We start from the raw sequence: 16,052 nt of genomic DNA on the forward strand, positions 1-16,052 counted from the left end.
AGTAATACTTTTTCACACAAAAACCATCTCAGATGCTTTGCCTATACACGTAAGGCACGCATCCCTCGTCCCTGACATGCAGACTGCAGTCACATTTCCAGTGTTACGCTAACCCACATAACACCAGCACTCCTCCATATTTTGAAAAGCAAATAAATAAAGGAAATGTGATCCTGCAGGAGCATGAAGAAAAACAAATCAAAATTCCATACAACCTTGAAATCACATTTGTTTGCATGCACGGGCCAAGTAGAGAGACTTCATGATAGAGAACTTTTCATAGCAAAGGGTTAATTTATTAAATAAATGAAATGTAATGACGTATATATCGATACACCAGAAATACCAATGCAGAATATTAAACATTTCTTTGCAATTTAATGTCATAACATTCTAAAATAATATTTATCAAATAAAAGGGATTTTAAGCCCAATATTATAAATAAGGTCTGTATTTCAAAGATTTGTCTCTTGTGACATCTGCAGTCACACATAAAGCTCACAGATTATTTAGAGAACGTGTGGTTTGTTATGCTTGTCATGGATTGGTATGGAAACTCGGACATTAAGAGTTACCATTAACCTGCGTGTCCAGTTCGGTTTGCTTGGCTGCTTCTTGTTCACAATACTATTGCCACAGTGAGCAAAAAATCCAATCGGGAGAAAACTAATTGATGCATGTAAAAGTGGTACTAAGATGAACCAAACCTGTCTGGCGGGGCACTCTTTTAAAATTTACAGTGTCAGGAAATTGCCGGAGCCTCAAAATAGGAGGAGCTCAACCCTCTGAAACCACAGTCTGATCCAAACAGCTATCCATTTACACACAACTGACCAACACCTCACTATATAACCAGAGTGTGACCAAAGGCTTGTCCTTCACAAACCACATAACAGAGTCTGGCTATACAGTACTTTTTTGCACATTCACTCTTTGTCGCCATCTAGGGTCAAGTGTCATACTGGGTGGCTCTGGCTATGGTATTGATAAATACATTGAACCAGGCACCTCGGAAGTTAACAAGAATTACCAGCAGTTTGCATGTCTGCGGGATAAAAAAAACTATCTTCACCATACTTCACGTGTATTTTATGTTTACGTGTAAATGATGTGAAATAGAACCTTGGACCAATTAGATTCCAATGTGGGCGGGGCTACCCACCCAAACACCACAGAAATAGAAACCGTCCAATCAAAAAAACATTTTGTCTCTCGTTGCGGTCGCGACTGCTTTAGGCACCAAATCAAAATTACAACCAAATCAAAATTCGTTGACAAAATGAGCCGTGTGGTGGGTGAGTTATGTGTTAAATCTATAAATGTTATAAAGAGCATGAGAACCTCAAGGCAAGCGGAAACTCCACAGTCATGAAGAGACTGATGAACCGGGCTCCAGCCACCACAGTCTCTTCATACCACTTCAAGGCCGACAGATTCAGATGTGGCTTCGTAAGAAAAGCAGAGTGACCACTGACCCAATTTCTAAAACCTTGCTTAATTTTTGAGGTAAATAAAAATTAGGCTTTACTAATACGTAGGTTTTCCGGATGGCTGACTGGCCCAAGGCTTTGCTGGAATGATTGTTTTCCTTTACAAGACATTTGTGTGGTCACCGCTCGATTCCACGCTTTGGAGAAATAATTAGGACCGTAGTCTTTTCCCGAAATGCCCGCCACACTCCGCATTCACAGAATTTTAAAGCACGCAGATGGGAATCTCACCTTGTGTTGGATGTGGGACGGAGCATGTCTCCTCACGAGACTCTACAGCAAGCGGAGCGGCACAACGGGGCAGGGAGCTGCCGGAGGTTCGGGAACTCAAGCTCAGGGTGATTTCTGTTCGCCCTCTCGGTGTTGACCTCGCTCGTTCTCTTTCGTTCTCATCTGCTGACACACGTTCCAACTGCTTGTATCTGTAAACCATGCAAAAAACACATTAAATGTCAGTAAAACCGAACATTAATGAACTTGATTTCTTAACACTTCCACACATCCTCATACAGTATATGACCAATAGCTTTCATAAGAGGTGTCAAAAAGGAAAAGCCGTCTCCACTCCTGTCTTATCATGTCTAAAACTGCGCCAACACTAACGTACACGATTTACCAAAAACAAGATCCAGATGTTTCATAACTATAAAAAAGTTCCTTTCTAATAACTAAAGTTGGTGTTGATAAGCAAGACTGCTGGAAAGGGCTAAAATAAATGTAATAATGCATGAATGCAATCACTCGTTTCCTTTTTCAGGATACAGGATTTAAGCGTTTACTGTGCATATGAAAGCCCATGTCTAAAGGCAATTACACACCCTGTCCTGATCTCTTTAAAGGTCTTAATCTACAGCAGACGCACAGAGACCCTGACGGCTGTATTTCAGCTGAAGCGCACCGCGTGCTGACTCCATTCCCATCTGCTGCTCATGCTAATACATGTTTGTAAGGTGTGTCACTGCTATTTAGCTGATAATTGATGTTAAAATGTCTGTTTCATTATATTGCAATGTATACGACCAGAATGCTCAGCTGTGATGTGAGCGAGCAGTGTGGTAAAATTGACTTTAATCCATACATTTTCGTAGTATTTTATTGTTTTGATTTTAATATGTTATTATCATACTAATATATTACGTTACGTATTATATTATATTTTATAATAAAGATATTTCCACTGCAGTGGATAAATTGCTGTGTCTCTAGATCAGTGGCCGGTTGTCTTACAAGTCTTACAAGAAAGTCATCCGATTTTTTTCTTCAAAACTGGTCATAACTTCTTATAGTCAGGCACATAAAAAAGTCGATTGGTTTCATTAAAATCCAAAATATACGACTTGTTAGTCCTAACAAACTGCTAGTCAGTGAGACTTAGACAGTCTTAACTTAGCGGTTTATGTTTATGCAACTGGCCCCAGGTCACTTTTTACCTTTCTTCTCGAGCTTGTCTGACGTCTTCTCTCTTGTCCACATAATCCCGGCTGCAATAAAGAAAATCAGCATGAGGAAACATATACAACACAGAATTTTTTTTAAAACAAAAGCATTTTATAAATTATACGTATATTTGCAAAAGACATCTAGCATTCCTAAAGTTTAGTGATCTTTAATGTTTAATACGCAGTTTGCAACTCTTTAGATTTGTTTTGTAATTTTCTTTTTCTTGTCTTAAACTACACTACGCACACACACACACACACACACACACAGCCGAACAGACCAGCTGAAAAAAGGTTTAGACTCAGAGACACTTGGAAATCTTTATATGGTAGTCCTGTCAAACAAAGCACACGTCTTCCCACACACCATGTTCATTCATTGCGTGCTGTACATGCTTTCTGAATGACCGCAATAAGAAGCAATAACTTGTCCTGTTTGGCAAACTCCTCTGATCTCTGATAAAAATCGGATGTAGGTCTCCGAGTCACTTATTTGTTGAACAGGTTTCTCATGGTCATTTCCAACACGGCTCGAAATAACGCAGCACTAAATCACTAGATAACACTGCAAACGCTCATGCATTGTCATCAGCATGAAATACTGCAGCGTCATAATGAAACTGAGAAAGACCACACACTTGAAACGGTTTCTCTCCTCTCTTTCAATCCTCTGAAGTCTCTCCTCTCTCTCCAGGCGTCTGCGCTCACGTTCTGCATTCAGGGACTCTTGGTGTTGCCTGTAGGAGGATGTCAGTAAACCACCAAGTGCCGGCCTGCGGGGTCATAGACGAAACAGTAAGCTTTGCAGAACAACAAACTGAATTTCAGATGACCATTTCAAAATCAGCTTGTCTGAATTTACCATGTATAGGTGTGTGTTAAGGTAAAATCCTTATTTTATTTCGATCTGTGAACACCCAACAATGTTTCTCCCAAATTTCAAATAAAAATGTGGTTTCTATTTGTATTTATTTGCAGAAAATGGAAACTGGGGAAACAGGTCAAAATAACAGAAAAGATGAGCAAAGAAAACAAGTTTATATTCACTTTAAAGCTATAGAACAGTAATATTCGTACATATAGTTAGAAAAAGTTCAACCCTGGTTTTTTCATGTGTATTGTCATGCTGTTAGTCTTTCACATTGAGCTTTGATTTTGTTGAAATTCAACACACAATACATGTAGAAATGCCAATTAACTAAAAATGTATCTATTCTTAACTACGCTTTGATGTGTTTTATAACCATTTACATTTCAGACTCAACTCAGACTGTTCAATCTAAAAATGTCTTCGTGCAGCAAACCCATATGCCGATGAAAGAAAAGCAGGAGCTCACCTGTCAGCTTTACTGTCTGCAGGTGGACCTCCTGTGAGGCCGAAGCGGTTGTAGGGTGTTGAGGGGGCACTAGACACACCAGCTGACCTGCCAGGATATGTACCTGCATAGCCATTGCTGAAAAACAAAAGAAAGATAATTTAACACACTGCTCTCTTTCACTAAACATCACCAGATGTTATATAAAGTACACAATCTCTCAAAAATGAGACAAATGTTAAAAAAGTAATAATATGCAGGAGGTACAATTTTGACAAGAAAAAGATGGGCTGACCGTTTGTGACAACATGCCCCAAATACAGGTCATATGGGGGTAAGTTGTCACATAACACCCAGCCATTAAATAAGCATTTCAATTCCCAAAAACAACATAATTTGAATATCTGAATATTGATTTTCTTGCTCATTCACTTAATTTATCACACATACCATCACCAAGTACACACAGATGTGTGTGTGTGTGGGGGGGGGGGGGGTGCTGTTGCAGAAGATATCATGCATTCTCTCGACCAGGACCATAACACAACAGACACGCTTTTAAAAAAGACCATTATGAATCCTCACTCCCTAAAAGCCCAAGAGACACACACACTCACACAGGTGCTCTGCTAAATCTTTCACATGAGTGGGTGACAAAAATGTACTTCCCCCCTGCAACCGCCTGCCAGCGCAGACTGCCGGCCAGAGACGTACAGTGCATGACCTCGCAATGGGAGATATGATTCAAGACATGTGAGGGCTTATTTCTCTGTGCAATCCCACATATTCATTAACAGAGGTCAGTGACACACTGTCACAGGCTCCTAGCGCTTGTCTTCGTGTTTGGGTCTGCTGTGATTTATAGCACACATTATCAGAGAGAGTCACACACAGAGTTGAAAGCCTGAAATTAACACTGTCACACTACTGATAAACAGAAAGTCAAAATGTTAAAACTTTCAAGTGCCTTAAAGGCAGGAAGTAGAAGTGTTGCTGTTGTTTTTTCTCTGTGAAATGTGATACAAGAGACCTTACAGGAAATAGAAAGCTTGAAAAATAATGGCAAGACAGATTCAAACTCAAACAGCGCTGACATCCTTTTTGCATTTGATCTCACTGACAGATCTTTTCGTGCCCAATTGTCTGAAGTCCGGCAGGTCTCTTACCTGCCAAAAGACCTGCATGATGTGTTTGAAAATCTATCATCTGAGAGACTGCACAGAAGAGACAACACGAGATGTTAGTAACAGACACACGTGAATCACAGTCTAACTGACGGTAAGAGAAACAGACGACAGGGTGACAATACAGACAGAAAGTGAATCAAAGCAGTTTCCGTTTAGATTAGTTTTGATACAATTTATAGTTCACCATCATGGTGAAGAAAACCTTTACCCCTTATCTGCTATTGTTAGTAGGTAACAGCTGTTATTAGGAAAGGGATATTATCATTTTTCTCACGAACATCTTAGTGTAAGACGAGTCATCAATATTATTGGTCTGTTTTAAGTAACTTTCGGCAACTTTTAACAGTGTAATAGCATTGACATGAAGACATGGCCTAAAAGTCACACAAATCCAATTTTGATTTCACTCTTGAAGTCAATCTTTTCACAGTAACCACAAATTAACCCTCTGCCCAAAATATCATTACTAGACTAACTATAATAAAACCATACATTTTACAATGGTCCATCATCCTATTAACTAAATAAGTAAGCCCTGCTGTGAAATGAAACCGCTAAAACCAGCCTAAGATGGTTGACTGATTATTGCTGGTTAAACAATGATGTATGGCTGTCCTATATAGCACCTCAGTCATCCCAACAAACCACTGAAGTGCAACGATATGGTTTTATATAGCACTTAAAGTGGTTCCCCATGATTACGAGCGAAGAACTGCTGTTGGTGCTATATAGCACCATTTTTTTAATGTTTGGTTTTAGAGGGATTTTAGCCACTTTTTTATCTGGACAGCCTAGAACCAAGCAGCTAAAACCAGTTTAACCCCAGCTCGTAAGACCAGGTTGTCCAGCTTTGAAAGGGTGTTTGGACCAGCTAAACCAGCTACTTCAATCTTGACCCAGCTAAGACCAGGAAGTTTCAAGGCGGGTGATTGGCTGATTTTAGCTGGTGGGTTCCAGCCTGACCCGCTCAAACCAACTTGGCCAGCAAAAATGTGGCCTAAACGGTTCTAACACCACCCTGCTTCACCAGCTAAAACTAGGTTAGGCTTGTTAAAGCAGTTCTTTTCAGTAAGACCATGTCACAAGGCAAGGCATTATGGCCCACATTCTGTGGACTTATCATTAGATCATTCAGGTGTTAAAATTGAATACGAGTCTCTATGTAAAAAGATCTGCCTTTGATCCACTTTATAATCCAGATGAGTTCCTCAAGCTGCCACAGCATTTATGTCAGGCAAACATGCATGAGACATCGCAAAGCATTTTCAGCTCTCTTCTCGTGAAACGTGGACCCAACAGGCACTGTCCGTAATGAAATACAACTGCACTTTTATACGCAACCTAATTTACAGGCTTCTTCTGGCTTTGTAGCCATACGATGCCCCAATGAAAGGCAGATGAGCAGTAAATGTCAGTTAAAGTTAGCGTCCCTCAGGGAGTGGCTGATTTGAGAAGAAAAATAGACCTGAATTTGTGAAACCCCTTTGTATTTTTGCATTCCATCAAATATTAAAGAAGCAACATAAAACCCACACACTGGTATCCATTTCTGCTTTAAATGCTCTGAGGATTTGATATACAGGACAGGTTAAATTATAAGACCATAAAAGATAAAGACACAGCAAGCGTGGCACTCAGCGAGGGTGCGTGTGGACTTTGGAAGATACAGGAAGTTCTGAAGGTTTTCTTAAAAGGGAACACAAAAGGAGAAGGTGATGATTCACATGGTGAGGGTCTGAGTGGTTTTATAAGGTGGGCTTGATGGAACAGGCAAAACAATAAACCCTCGCCATTCACAGGAGATCCAGAGATAAATCCCATCTTTAACTTCCTTTCTTCAGAGAATGATAGCCCCACAAACAATGACTGGGACGGGGTTTTCAAAGTTTTTGTCTCATGGATTAATTTTTTTTCATACTTTTATGGGTCATTTGACTTTGAAGAGCATTATTCCAACCCCTACTGCCTACAGAGACAGCTACCTTTTACGGTGGCATCCTTTTTAATATCAAAACCATATTTGCGACTGAATGACCCAGAGTGACCCTTCACCTGGAGTGATTGCATGATTGGAGGCAGAGACTAAATAGCATATTCAAGATTTCACACATAGTAAATGAAGCAAGGCTTTAGAGTTACATTCAAGCTATTTTATGGAATAAAACAAATTATTTTGATATAAAAAACATTTAAATATGACATTTTGTTTAAAAAATATGATTTTTCAAGGATTCAATTGTTGACTACGAGGGGACTTTACAACCCAATTGACATGCATTGCGGAATTGCTTTAACCACAGGGAAACACAACCTTAAAATGTTAAAACTATCATTAGTTACTGTATGATCCCTAGCAGTGCTGTCTACGTAGTCAGCTCACTAGGGCTTGGAAGAGAGCCGTAGGGTGCACATGCAGGGTGTTCTGTGATTGGCGAGAATCTACTGTGTCTATCTGCACTACCTGCAGTGCTTGTCTGGGTCTTGGCCCATCTGGCCCCGCGGGGTGCCCAAAGGTACCTCATCCGAATCCACTGGGCAAGTAGAGAGAGGGGATGAAGAAAGAGGGAGGACAGGGGACAAGGGGTCCTCGCTGGGGGAGGTGGAGGCTGAGGAGGTGACTGAGGAACCCTGGGATGGGATGGCCCCTAAGGACCTGACAGAGGCCCAAGAAGACAATCTGGCTGATATCAGGGGGCCAAAATCAGGGGTCAGGGGAGGGGAGGACACTGGGGCCTCGCGGATAACCCGGATCCCAGACTTGCCCCTGAGGTTTTCCCCGCTGTCAGTGTCAGCAGTGTTTGGAATGAAGTTGACCATGCATTTAAAAGGCAAACACAAGCTAGAAGCTTCCTCTACGGTGGATGCCATCCAGCTACAAACAACAGAATAACAGCAGAGGGTCGAGTAAATGATGTGGAACACCATGAGATGTTGGGAGAGAAGAACTGGATGTTAGTTAAAGTCAGGGAAGAGATAGCATCAGAAGAGGATCTAGAATCTGGTTTCTAGCTCTATGACTCTATACCCTGAAATACCTTTCAGATGCCTGTCTAGGGAGCTCTGTTTTCTGCAGATCCTCATCCTCCTCATCTTCCTCCTCTCTGTGGTCAACAGGAGAGATTGAGGGTTTTAAGGAAGGATGAGCGATGAAACCAAAGTAGGAAGAGAAAGGAAGGGAGAAGAAGGTTTACGGCATGCTCTGATTACAGACGAAACGACACATGGAAATTACAACACCACATTTAAACAGTTTTACAGTTTAACAAACAGTTTAAATGATACAATAAACAGTGATATTATGTTACAGGTGACAAAATATTTTGTGTCATTACATAATGTACGTTGCTGTCCTTTTGAAAACTAAGGAAATGGAAATAATGCTTTTTTTTTAAATGATTAAAGATCATGCTATGTCATGCATTCTGACTTCTTTACACTGTTAAATGTGCTGGCTTCTCATGCTTAACTTGTTAAACGTATGACATAGTATTTCTGTACTTGATACACTCCCCCAGCACTCCAACTTGTTTTTGAAAGTTTTTTATAAGTCTGGGTCCCTCTGTTGTCACAGGGATCCTATTCCTATTATTGGCCAATCTCCCGGAAAAGCACGGCAAGTCGAAAGAAAGAGCCCACCCTAGTGAGCTCTTCACTAGCTGGCCTCCGTACAGCTGTATCTCTCTTTTATAAATTTGATCAAACTAAATACTCTTTGAAGATATGACGTATGCAATACTACTGTAAAGGTACTCAAGATTAATATGAGATACGCGATCTTTATATACTGTGCTGTTAAAGTTAACAAGCCCTTCTTGATGCTTTTTATTGGTAAGATATTTGCAGTAGCAGGCATAAAGGTTGACTAATAATTATGATTTACAGCAAAACACGAAATATGGTGATACAAGGTTTCAGAAGGACAACAGGTATATGTGACACGACATAGAATGGAGTAAACAAACCTTTACACACATCAGCTGGACACAGGACATAAGTTCACGGGTACATAGTTACAACTTTGTAAAAAAAATGTTTTTCTAAGACCACTGGATGTGGGTGTGAGGCATCCATTAAAGCTCCACTATAGCCTGTTGAGACCCAATAGTTGAGACACACTGAGTCACACAGCAGTTAATACAACTAAAGAATAGATTTTGGAATAAAGAAGTCCCGGGCTCCAAGAGCCTCTCCGTCTCTGTTTCCAAATAGGCTGGTATTTATTACTAATATGGAAAACACTGCACTTCAAAGGTGCTTCTAATATCCTGTGGTGAGTTAGCTCACAGACGACAGGATCAGATGACTGACTGAGACCAATTCAACTATTTGTCCACCAAAGAGAAAACCCCATCACTAAGAGCAGATCCTGTCATCGCTGATCAAAAGTCTGCACAGCTCCACTAAAGGATGCGAGGGGTGTGAGTCTGAGAAGTGATCATTATCTCCCTGTGGGCGCAGAATAGCTCTAAGAGGGGCAAAAGTTCTAAGAAAACATAAAGGCTAATAATCAATATTATAAATCGATATTGCTTTGTTTTTTTAACACAATTAAATATCAAACACATGTTTTACATGATGTGCAAGACTGCAGGATTGAGTGGCAGTAGACCTACTCTATAAAATTATGCTTTTTAACTAAATGAACGATAAAAAAAGAGTAAATAAATAAAAGCTAAATAAGCGTTAAGTGCTCATACTAAATGAACTGAAATTATTAAGATCTTCTTTAATTTAATTAAGTGGGGAAACGAAGGTGAGTATCTTACAGTACCTGACACTGACATTACAGTGGCTGGTTTTAAAAGTCATATTTTTGCTATTTGACTCAATGTCTACATTCATAATGTAAGGTGTGAAGCAGACGGAAGACAGGTGTTGGTATTAGTTTACACAGCAGTTCACAGAGGCCAAAACACAGAATAAAAGACTCTGCTGAAAAAAAATAACACTGATTGTAAACATTTACATTTGGACAGAATTTGATTTCTCAGAGGACCACAGCTGAAGGTAATTTCCTCTGGGATATGTACAAAAACATTTTATATAATAGATATTTTACATTATGTAAGAATTCAATTTGTTCACGAGACATAATCTGATCTGAGGCCTGCAAAGTTTGCATTTCATTTTGGATGCCTTGGACAATGTTTTGTATTTGATGCTATACACCCGATGGGAGCCCTAACTTTGCCGACCAGACTGACAGCAAGCGATGAATCAAACGTGACGGTGTATCTGGAAAGTAGGTTTTTCAGGGCACAGTAATTCAAGAACACTCTCTACATTCTGCAACACAGAACTAATACAGAGCAAGCTGGACCATTTGCTTTCGGTGGCTTACATGACCCTGCTTTGGGGAGCTTGTGCCCTCTTTGATGACTGACTCTTTGAATGAGAGAAAAAACATATGAGCCTTATTTTTGTGGCTGATGTTTTACTGTGATAACCAGAATGGATATCTATGCAGTTTAGCTTTGTCCCTTAAAGAAAGTGGATTGAGTTGTATGATCACATAAATATACAATAACAGGGCCTGGTACCTCATGAAGGGCAACAGCCCTGAGAAATATACTCATAGCTCCATATTTTAGTAACTTCCGATGTCCGCCTCTCCTACACGTTCCCATGAACGTACATGACTAACAGGAATGTCCGTGCCATAGCAAATGCTCTCTCCATCCCTCCTTATGAGATCCCTCCTCATAATTTTTTTCAGGAACCTAAAAACTTTCACATCAATAATGTAATGTGATAAAGGAGCCAATATAAAACTGCTACCTTTCTAAAACCATCAGCATATCCTTAAGTATACATACAGTGTATTTTATGGCTGAAAATGAACAATGGTTTTGCACAGATCATTTTTCACAAAACCTTATTATATCGGAAGTAATTAGGCTTACCTTTCACTAATATTCTCTATCCTCTGGCCATTAAAGGGGAGGATGTTGGGGGTGTGGCTATGGCAGGGGGAAGTAGGAGCAGACGTGTGGCCTTTCCCATTTTGAAGCGAGTGTCTTCGGCTGCGTCGTCGTTCTAAGCCCCGCCTTTCAGGCGTAGCCCCCACGCTAGCCCGACGGCGGCTTTTATGTCCAGATGAAGGAGGCTGGGCTTCATCATCGCCATCCTCATGACGAAGAGTTGCCTATTTTCAGAGAAATCGCGCATGGTGTAAAAGTCTGAAGATTCGCAGATCGTTTAACCCTCAAATCAAATCGAATTACCAACCTCATAGATGTTGAACTGCTCCACCAGGTCCAGGTCTGCGCCCTTCCTGGTGATGTGTCTCTGGGCCAAGGTTTCAATCCCCTGTTCCTCCAGACTGTCAACCACATCATAGAACGAGTCTTGGTCAGAAAGACCAGCCAAAGTCTGGATAACAGGTATATGCGGAAAAAGAGGTCAATATGCAGAAAGAAGAGCATGTAATGTTGAATTCTTCATGTTCCTCAAACGAGAATGCGTAGTTTCCCAGCCGACCTTGTTGATAAGTGTCATGGCATAGACCAGCAGCTCAGTGTCCATCCCATCCTTCTCACTCAGGATTTCCATGGAGTTGGACCAGGGCTTACAGCCTAGATGCATAAACAAAACAAGAGTCTTCCTTATATCCTAATTTAAACCAGGAATGCATATTGATAACTTCTCTTTAATCCAGGCGTCTAACTAAGTCAACAAAAAATGGTTAAACGCCTTTGGCATTGAATCATATTTGGTATTTAAACAAGTAAATCAGTCGTAATATGAGGTTGGTTTAGACAAATGAGCAGCATTAGTTAGAGGAAACTGTCTGTCATGTAGATTAATAGCAGGAGCTGTTCTGATGCGTCTGCCAGTCGTCTGTCTCTCACCAGGAGACCAAAGAGCTTCTCTTATGTAACAGAATTAAAGAAAAACTCTTTCACCGGAGCTCTGATCCCATCAACACCTTTTTCCATGAGCTCAGTATGCTAATCTTGATTTATGCCTTTGGCCTGCACCATAACTGCCTAGCCAAAGCAGCGTCGTCCATATGAGCAGTTTCCCTCTGAACATCCAACAAACAGCCAATCAAAAGAGTCCAAGAGAGGAGTCCAACTCTGTGAACTGAGATTACACTGTCACCATCCCCTCACATTCTCCTGATATTTTTTCTGCTTCAGGTAACAGAATACAGCCCTTCTCAATCATACAGTACACGCTAAGCTCAGGACGGCAGAACTGGCTCCAACGCTTTTGAATCAGTAAGAAACAAGGAAGCGGTAACATCCAGCAGGCTTTGGGCCTGAGCTCAGCTAGGACACACACGGGGACTGATACTCTGTAAAGTACAGATATGAGATTTCCAGACACACGGAATAGCTGTGAATAATAATTCCAAAAATATACATAGATTTGGAGAAAGGCTATGTTGCATGTTTATTAATGAGGTTACATTTGAAAACAACTAGTTGACTAGTTATCATGAGTAGTCGTGTGTGCGTGTGTGCGTGTGTGCGTGTGTGTGTGCATGTGCTGTAAGGTGAGTTAGTTACCTTTCTGACTGTCCACAGTGTTGACGGCCTGGATGAGGAGAGGTGCATTGGACTCAGTATATTCCACAAAAACCAGCAACAGCTTCAGAGCAGTTTTTACAACCAGCCGGAACTGTAAACACAAACCAGGAAACGCTTATACAATAATATAATATATATATATATATATATATATATATATATTATCAAAGTATATTTTACAGATACAGGGTTTTTCTGAATTAAATTAACAATATGAAGGGTTGTAAATGCTGGCGCTGAGGAGTATATTGATAGCAAAACGACAACAAAGGATAGCCCTGAGAAAAGTGGATTATTAATCTAAAGTTGACGTTTTATTACAAATGTTTGGTATGTGGTATTTGTGACCCTGTAAAACCAATCTTGAGTAGTTTAAGTAACCATATATCGTAAGGGTCAAAATTAGCAATCATACGGATTTTAGGTAAAGATCATGTTCTATGAAAATATTTTGTACATTTATATATTTGAAAACTATTTTTGTGAAGGGATGCAGCAAAATCACGAACAAAAATGGCCGGAACATGCCTACAAACATCATGTATAATAAAGTGACAGCTGATCCTTTCTGTGTGACGCTTGTTACATTTAACAGTACACTTGGATCTCTAACACAGAAAATGCAATACATCTGCTGTTTTTGTGATCACAAACATCCTAGTCTGAGCCTTGTATGACACATAGACATATTTGCTATGATCATTTGTCCACATGTTGCCACTAGAGGGCTGGACTGAAAAAAGAGGGAGAAACAACACAACTCCTGAAACTATTGGCACACCTGAAAGCTCCACTAAATGAAAACAATTGCAAAGGTTGGCTTACAAATGCAAGAAAAAGTTCATTTAAAACAGGTCCATACATTTAGTATTACACAAGGACAAATACGGTAGATCGGAAACCAGATTTCAGGAGCCAAATTAAAAACATTTACATCAAGCAGCAAAGACAGTATAAAGATAACTGTCTGTAAAATGAAAACGAAACGTTCTTAATATTACCAATATTTACTAGCTTGACACAATAATTAGCATTTAATTAGCAAATTAATAACATAAGCCAGTGCTTATGGAAAGACAGGCGTTTTTCTTTATTTAATTAGGGCTGTTAAAGGACCAAAAAGTTGATGTTTTACATAATATAAGTCTGTGTACTGTGCATATTTATTTTCAAATACATACATGTTTATATAGGGGAAATTTTTGTATGTATACATTTAAATGGATATATCATTTATATAATCATATTTTATTTTTTCCTTAAATATATAAATGTATGTGTTTATAAATACAAAGTTAATATTTACAGTAAACAGACATTTATTATGTAAAAACAAACTTTTATTCTGGATGCGATGAATTGCAAATAATGGTTTAACAGCCCTAATTTTAATTCATTATTATGTATTTGAACTCATTACTTGAATTAACGGTAGATTTTTATGCCTGTGTTCTTTTTTGTGTTGAAACCTGTTCTGAACATCGATCACTGAAGTGTCTTTTACCTTTGATCCGACCAGTGTGTAAAGCCACTCTACGGTTTCATTGTGCCGGATGAGCCCATTCATCCCGTCCACATACAGCATGATCTGTCCAAGAGCTAAAACACACAAAAATAAATATTAATGCAAAGCTGCACATTTTGAGATATCATTCGTGTCTGTAGCACAAACAGTGTGTGAAAACACGAAGCGTTTATAAGCATGTGTGCAAGGGTTTGCATCTGCACATCAGTGATAACTACATTTCCCATCATTCTTTAGGCATAAGACAAAGTAAACAAATTACACGTACAATGTTAGATTATCTACACATAAACCTCCTGTCTTTGTAAAAACAAATTAAGAAAAAAAAGTGTGTCTACTTTACTTTGACAAAAACTGACATGAATCACATCCGTTTTGTCATTTCCTTTCAATAGAACGTGATCGTAGGCTACCCGGCCCTGAACACTTTTCCTATTCATTTCCTTACAAACGCCTGGTCCTTTTTGGAAAATGCACTTCAAATGTCAAAATGACAAACAATGAAAAAGACTAGCGCAACCTCTGATCACGTCCTAAATATAATTTCTGAATGGGTAAACAGGAGCCTTCCGGGAGGACTAGAGGGCAGCACATGTTCAAGCCCAGAGACTCAACAGACAGGCAGGAGTCATAACAAACACTTTCACAAGATGAGCACACACACACACACAGTGCAGTTTAAATATTGCTCTTAAGACCTGAAGTCTCAGCGTGTGTGGCAGTGCAGAGGAGAAAACATCTGAGCGGCCTGATCCACCCAAGCATAACATGTCTTCCATTTGCAGCCGGACATATAAAGACCATCATAACATGAGCTCAGGGAGCGCTGCGGGAGGCCAATAAAATCACTGAGCTTCCATTCAGCACGACGAGCCGGAAGAAGAGATAAAACTGAACGCACTGACAGAGAAACAAGGTCAAGATGAAGGTCATCGTGACTTTCAGAGCTTTAGTCCAGCTGAAGACAGATTTCTTCATAAGGGGATTTATAGACTCATGTTCAGTTGCAGATCTCTGCATTCTCTATACAGACAAGCATGTGGTAAGAAAGATATTTGTGAATATTGTACTGAAATGGTGTCTGACCTGAGACACACACTCCTTACGCCAGAGCGCTGAAAGAAAGATGAGCTCTGGATAGCTCAAACAATGAGGTCATAACTAAAGTCTGACTGCACTTGTACACACGGACAAAAAAAATGTAAAATGGAGCCCAAAATCTAAACATGCTCTTCTAAAATTGCTGACACCTACACTTTGCTTTTTCTTCGCTAAATTTATTGCTGAATATATATCACTGAAACCACAAAAAGAAATACATTAACGTTCAGATGGGCTTCAGACGGTCGCCTTTGGCAGTTGCCTCTTGGGTTTATTAGCTTCTCACGAAAGGTGTTGGGGATAGTCGATTGAAAAACCTTTAAAATAGTTTATAATATGTTTAAATAACAAAATCCAAGCAGGCCTACGTCTGCTTTTCATAATAGGATTTCATGTAGCAAACTCATAAACGACCATCGCCTATAGAAAGATTAACCATGGTTTTATTATAGTAAGTT

General features: G+C 39.7%; 1 protein-coding gene across 1 annotated transcript in view; it reads right to left on the minus strand.

Annotated features, from left to right (window-relative positions):
- The window catches only part of fhod3b (formin homology 2 domain containing 3b), a 116,991-nt gene that overhangs the window by 15,640 nt on the left and 85,299 nt on the right, over window positions 1–16,052 (minus strand). Inside the window, exons 6-14 of the mRNA XM_079470206.1 lie at window positions 14,473–14,567; window positions 12,948–13,059; window positions 11,914–12,008; window positions 11,662–11,805; window positions 11,337–11,578; window positions 4,268–4,384; window positions 3,569–3,703; window positions 2,922–2,972; window positions 1,723–1,913 (exon numbers count right to left, since the gene is read on the minus strand). Of these exons, the coding sequence (XP_079326332.1) occupies window positions 1,723–1,913; window positions 2,922–2,972; window positions 3,569–3,703; window positions 4,268–4,384; window positions 11,337–11,578; window positions 11,662–11,805; window positions 11,914–12,008; window positions 12,948–13,059; window positions 14,473–14,567 (1,182 nt within the window). The remainder of the gene's footprint in view (window positions 1–1,722; window positions 1,914–2,921; window positions 2,973–3,568; window positions 3,704–4,267; window positions 4,385–11,336; window positions 11,579–11,661; window positions 11,806–11,913; window positions 12,009–12,947; window positions 13,060–14,472; window positions 14,568–16,052) is intronic.

Source organism: Barbatula barbatula, assembly GCF_947034865.1.
Source record: "Barbatula barbatula genome assembly, chromosome: 12".
NCBI lineage: Eukaryota > Metazoa > Chordata > Actinopteri > Cypriniformes > Nemacheilidae > Barbatula > Barbatula barbatula.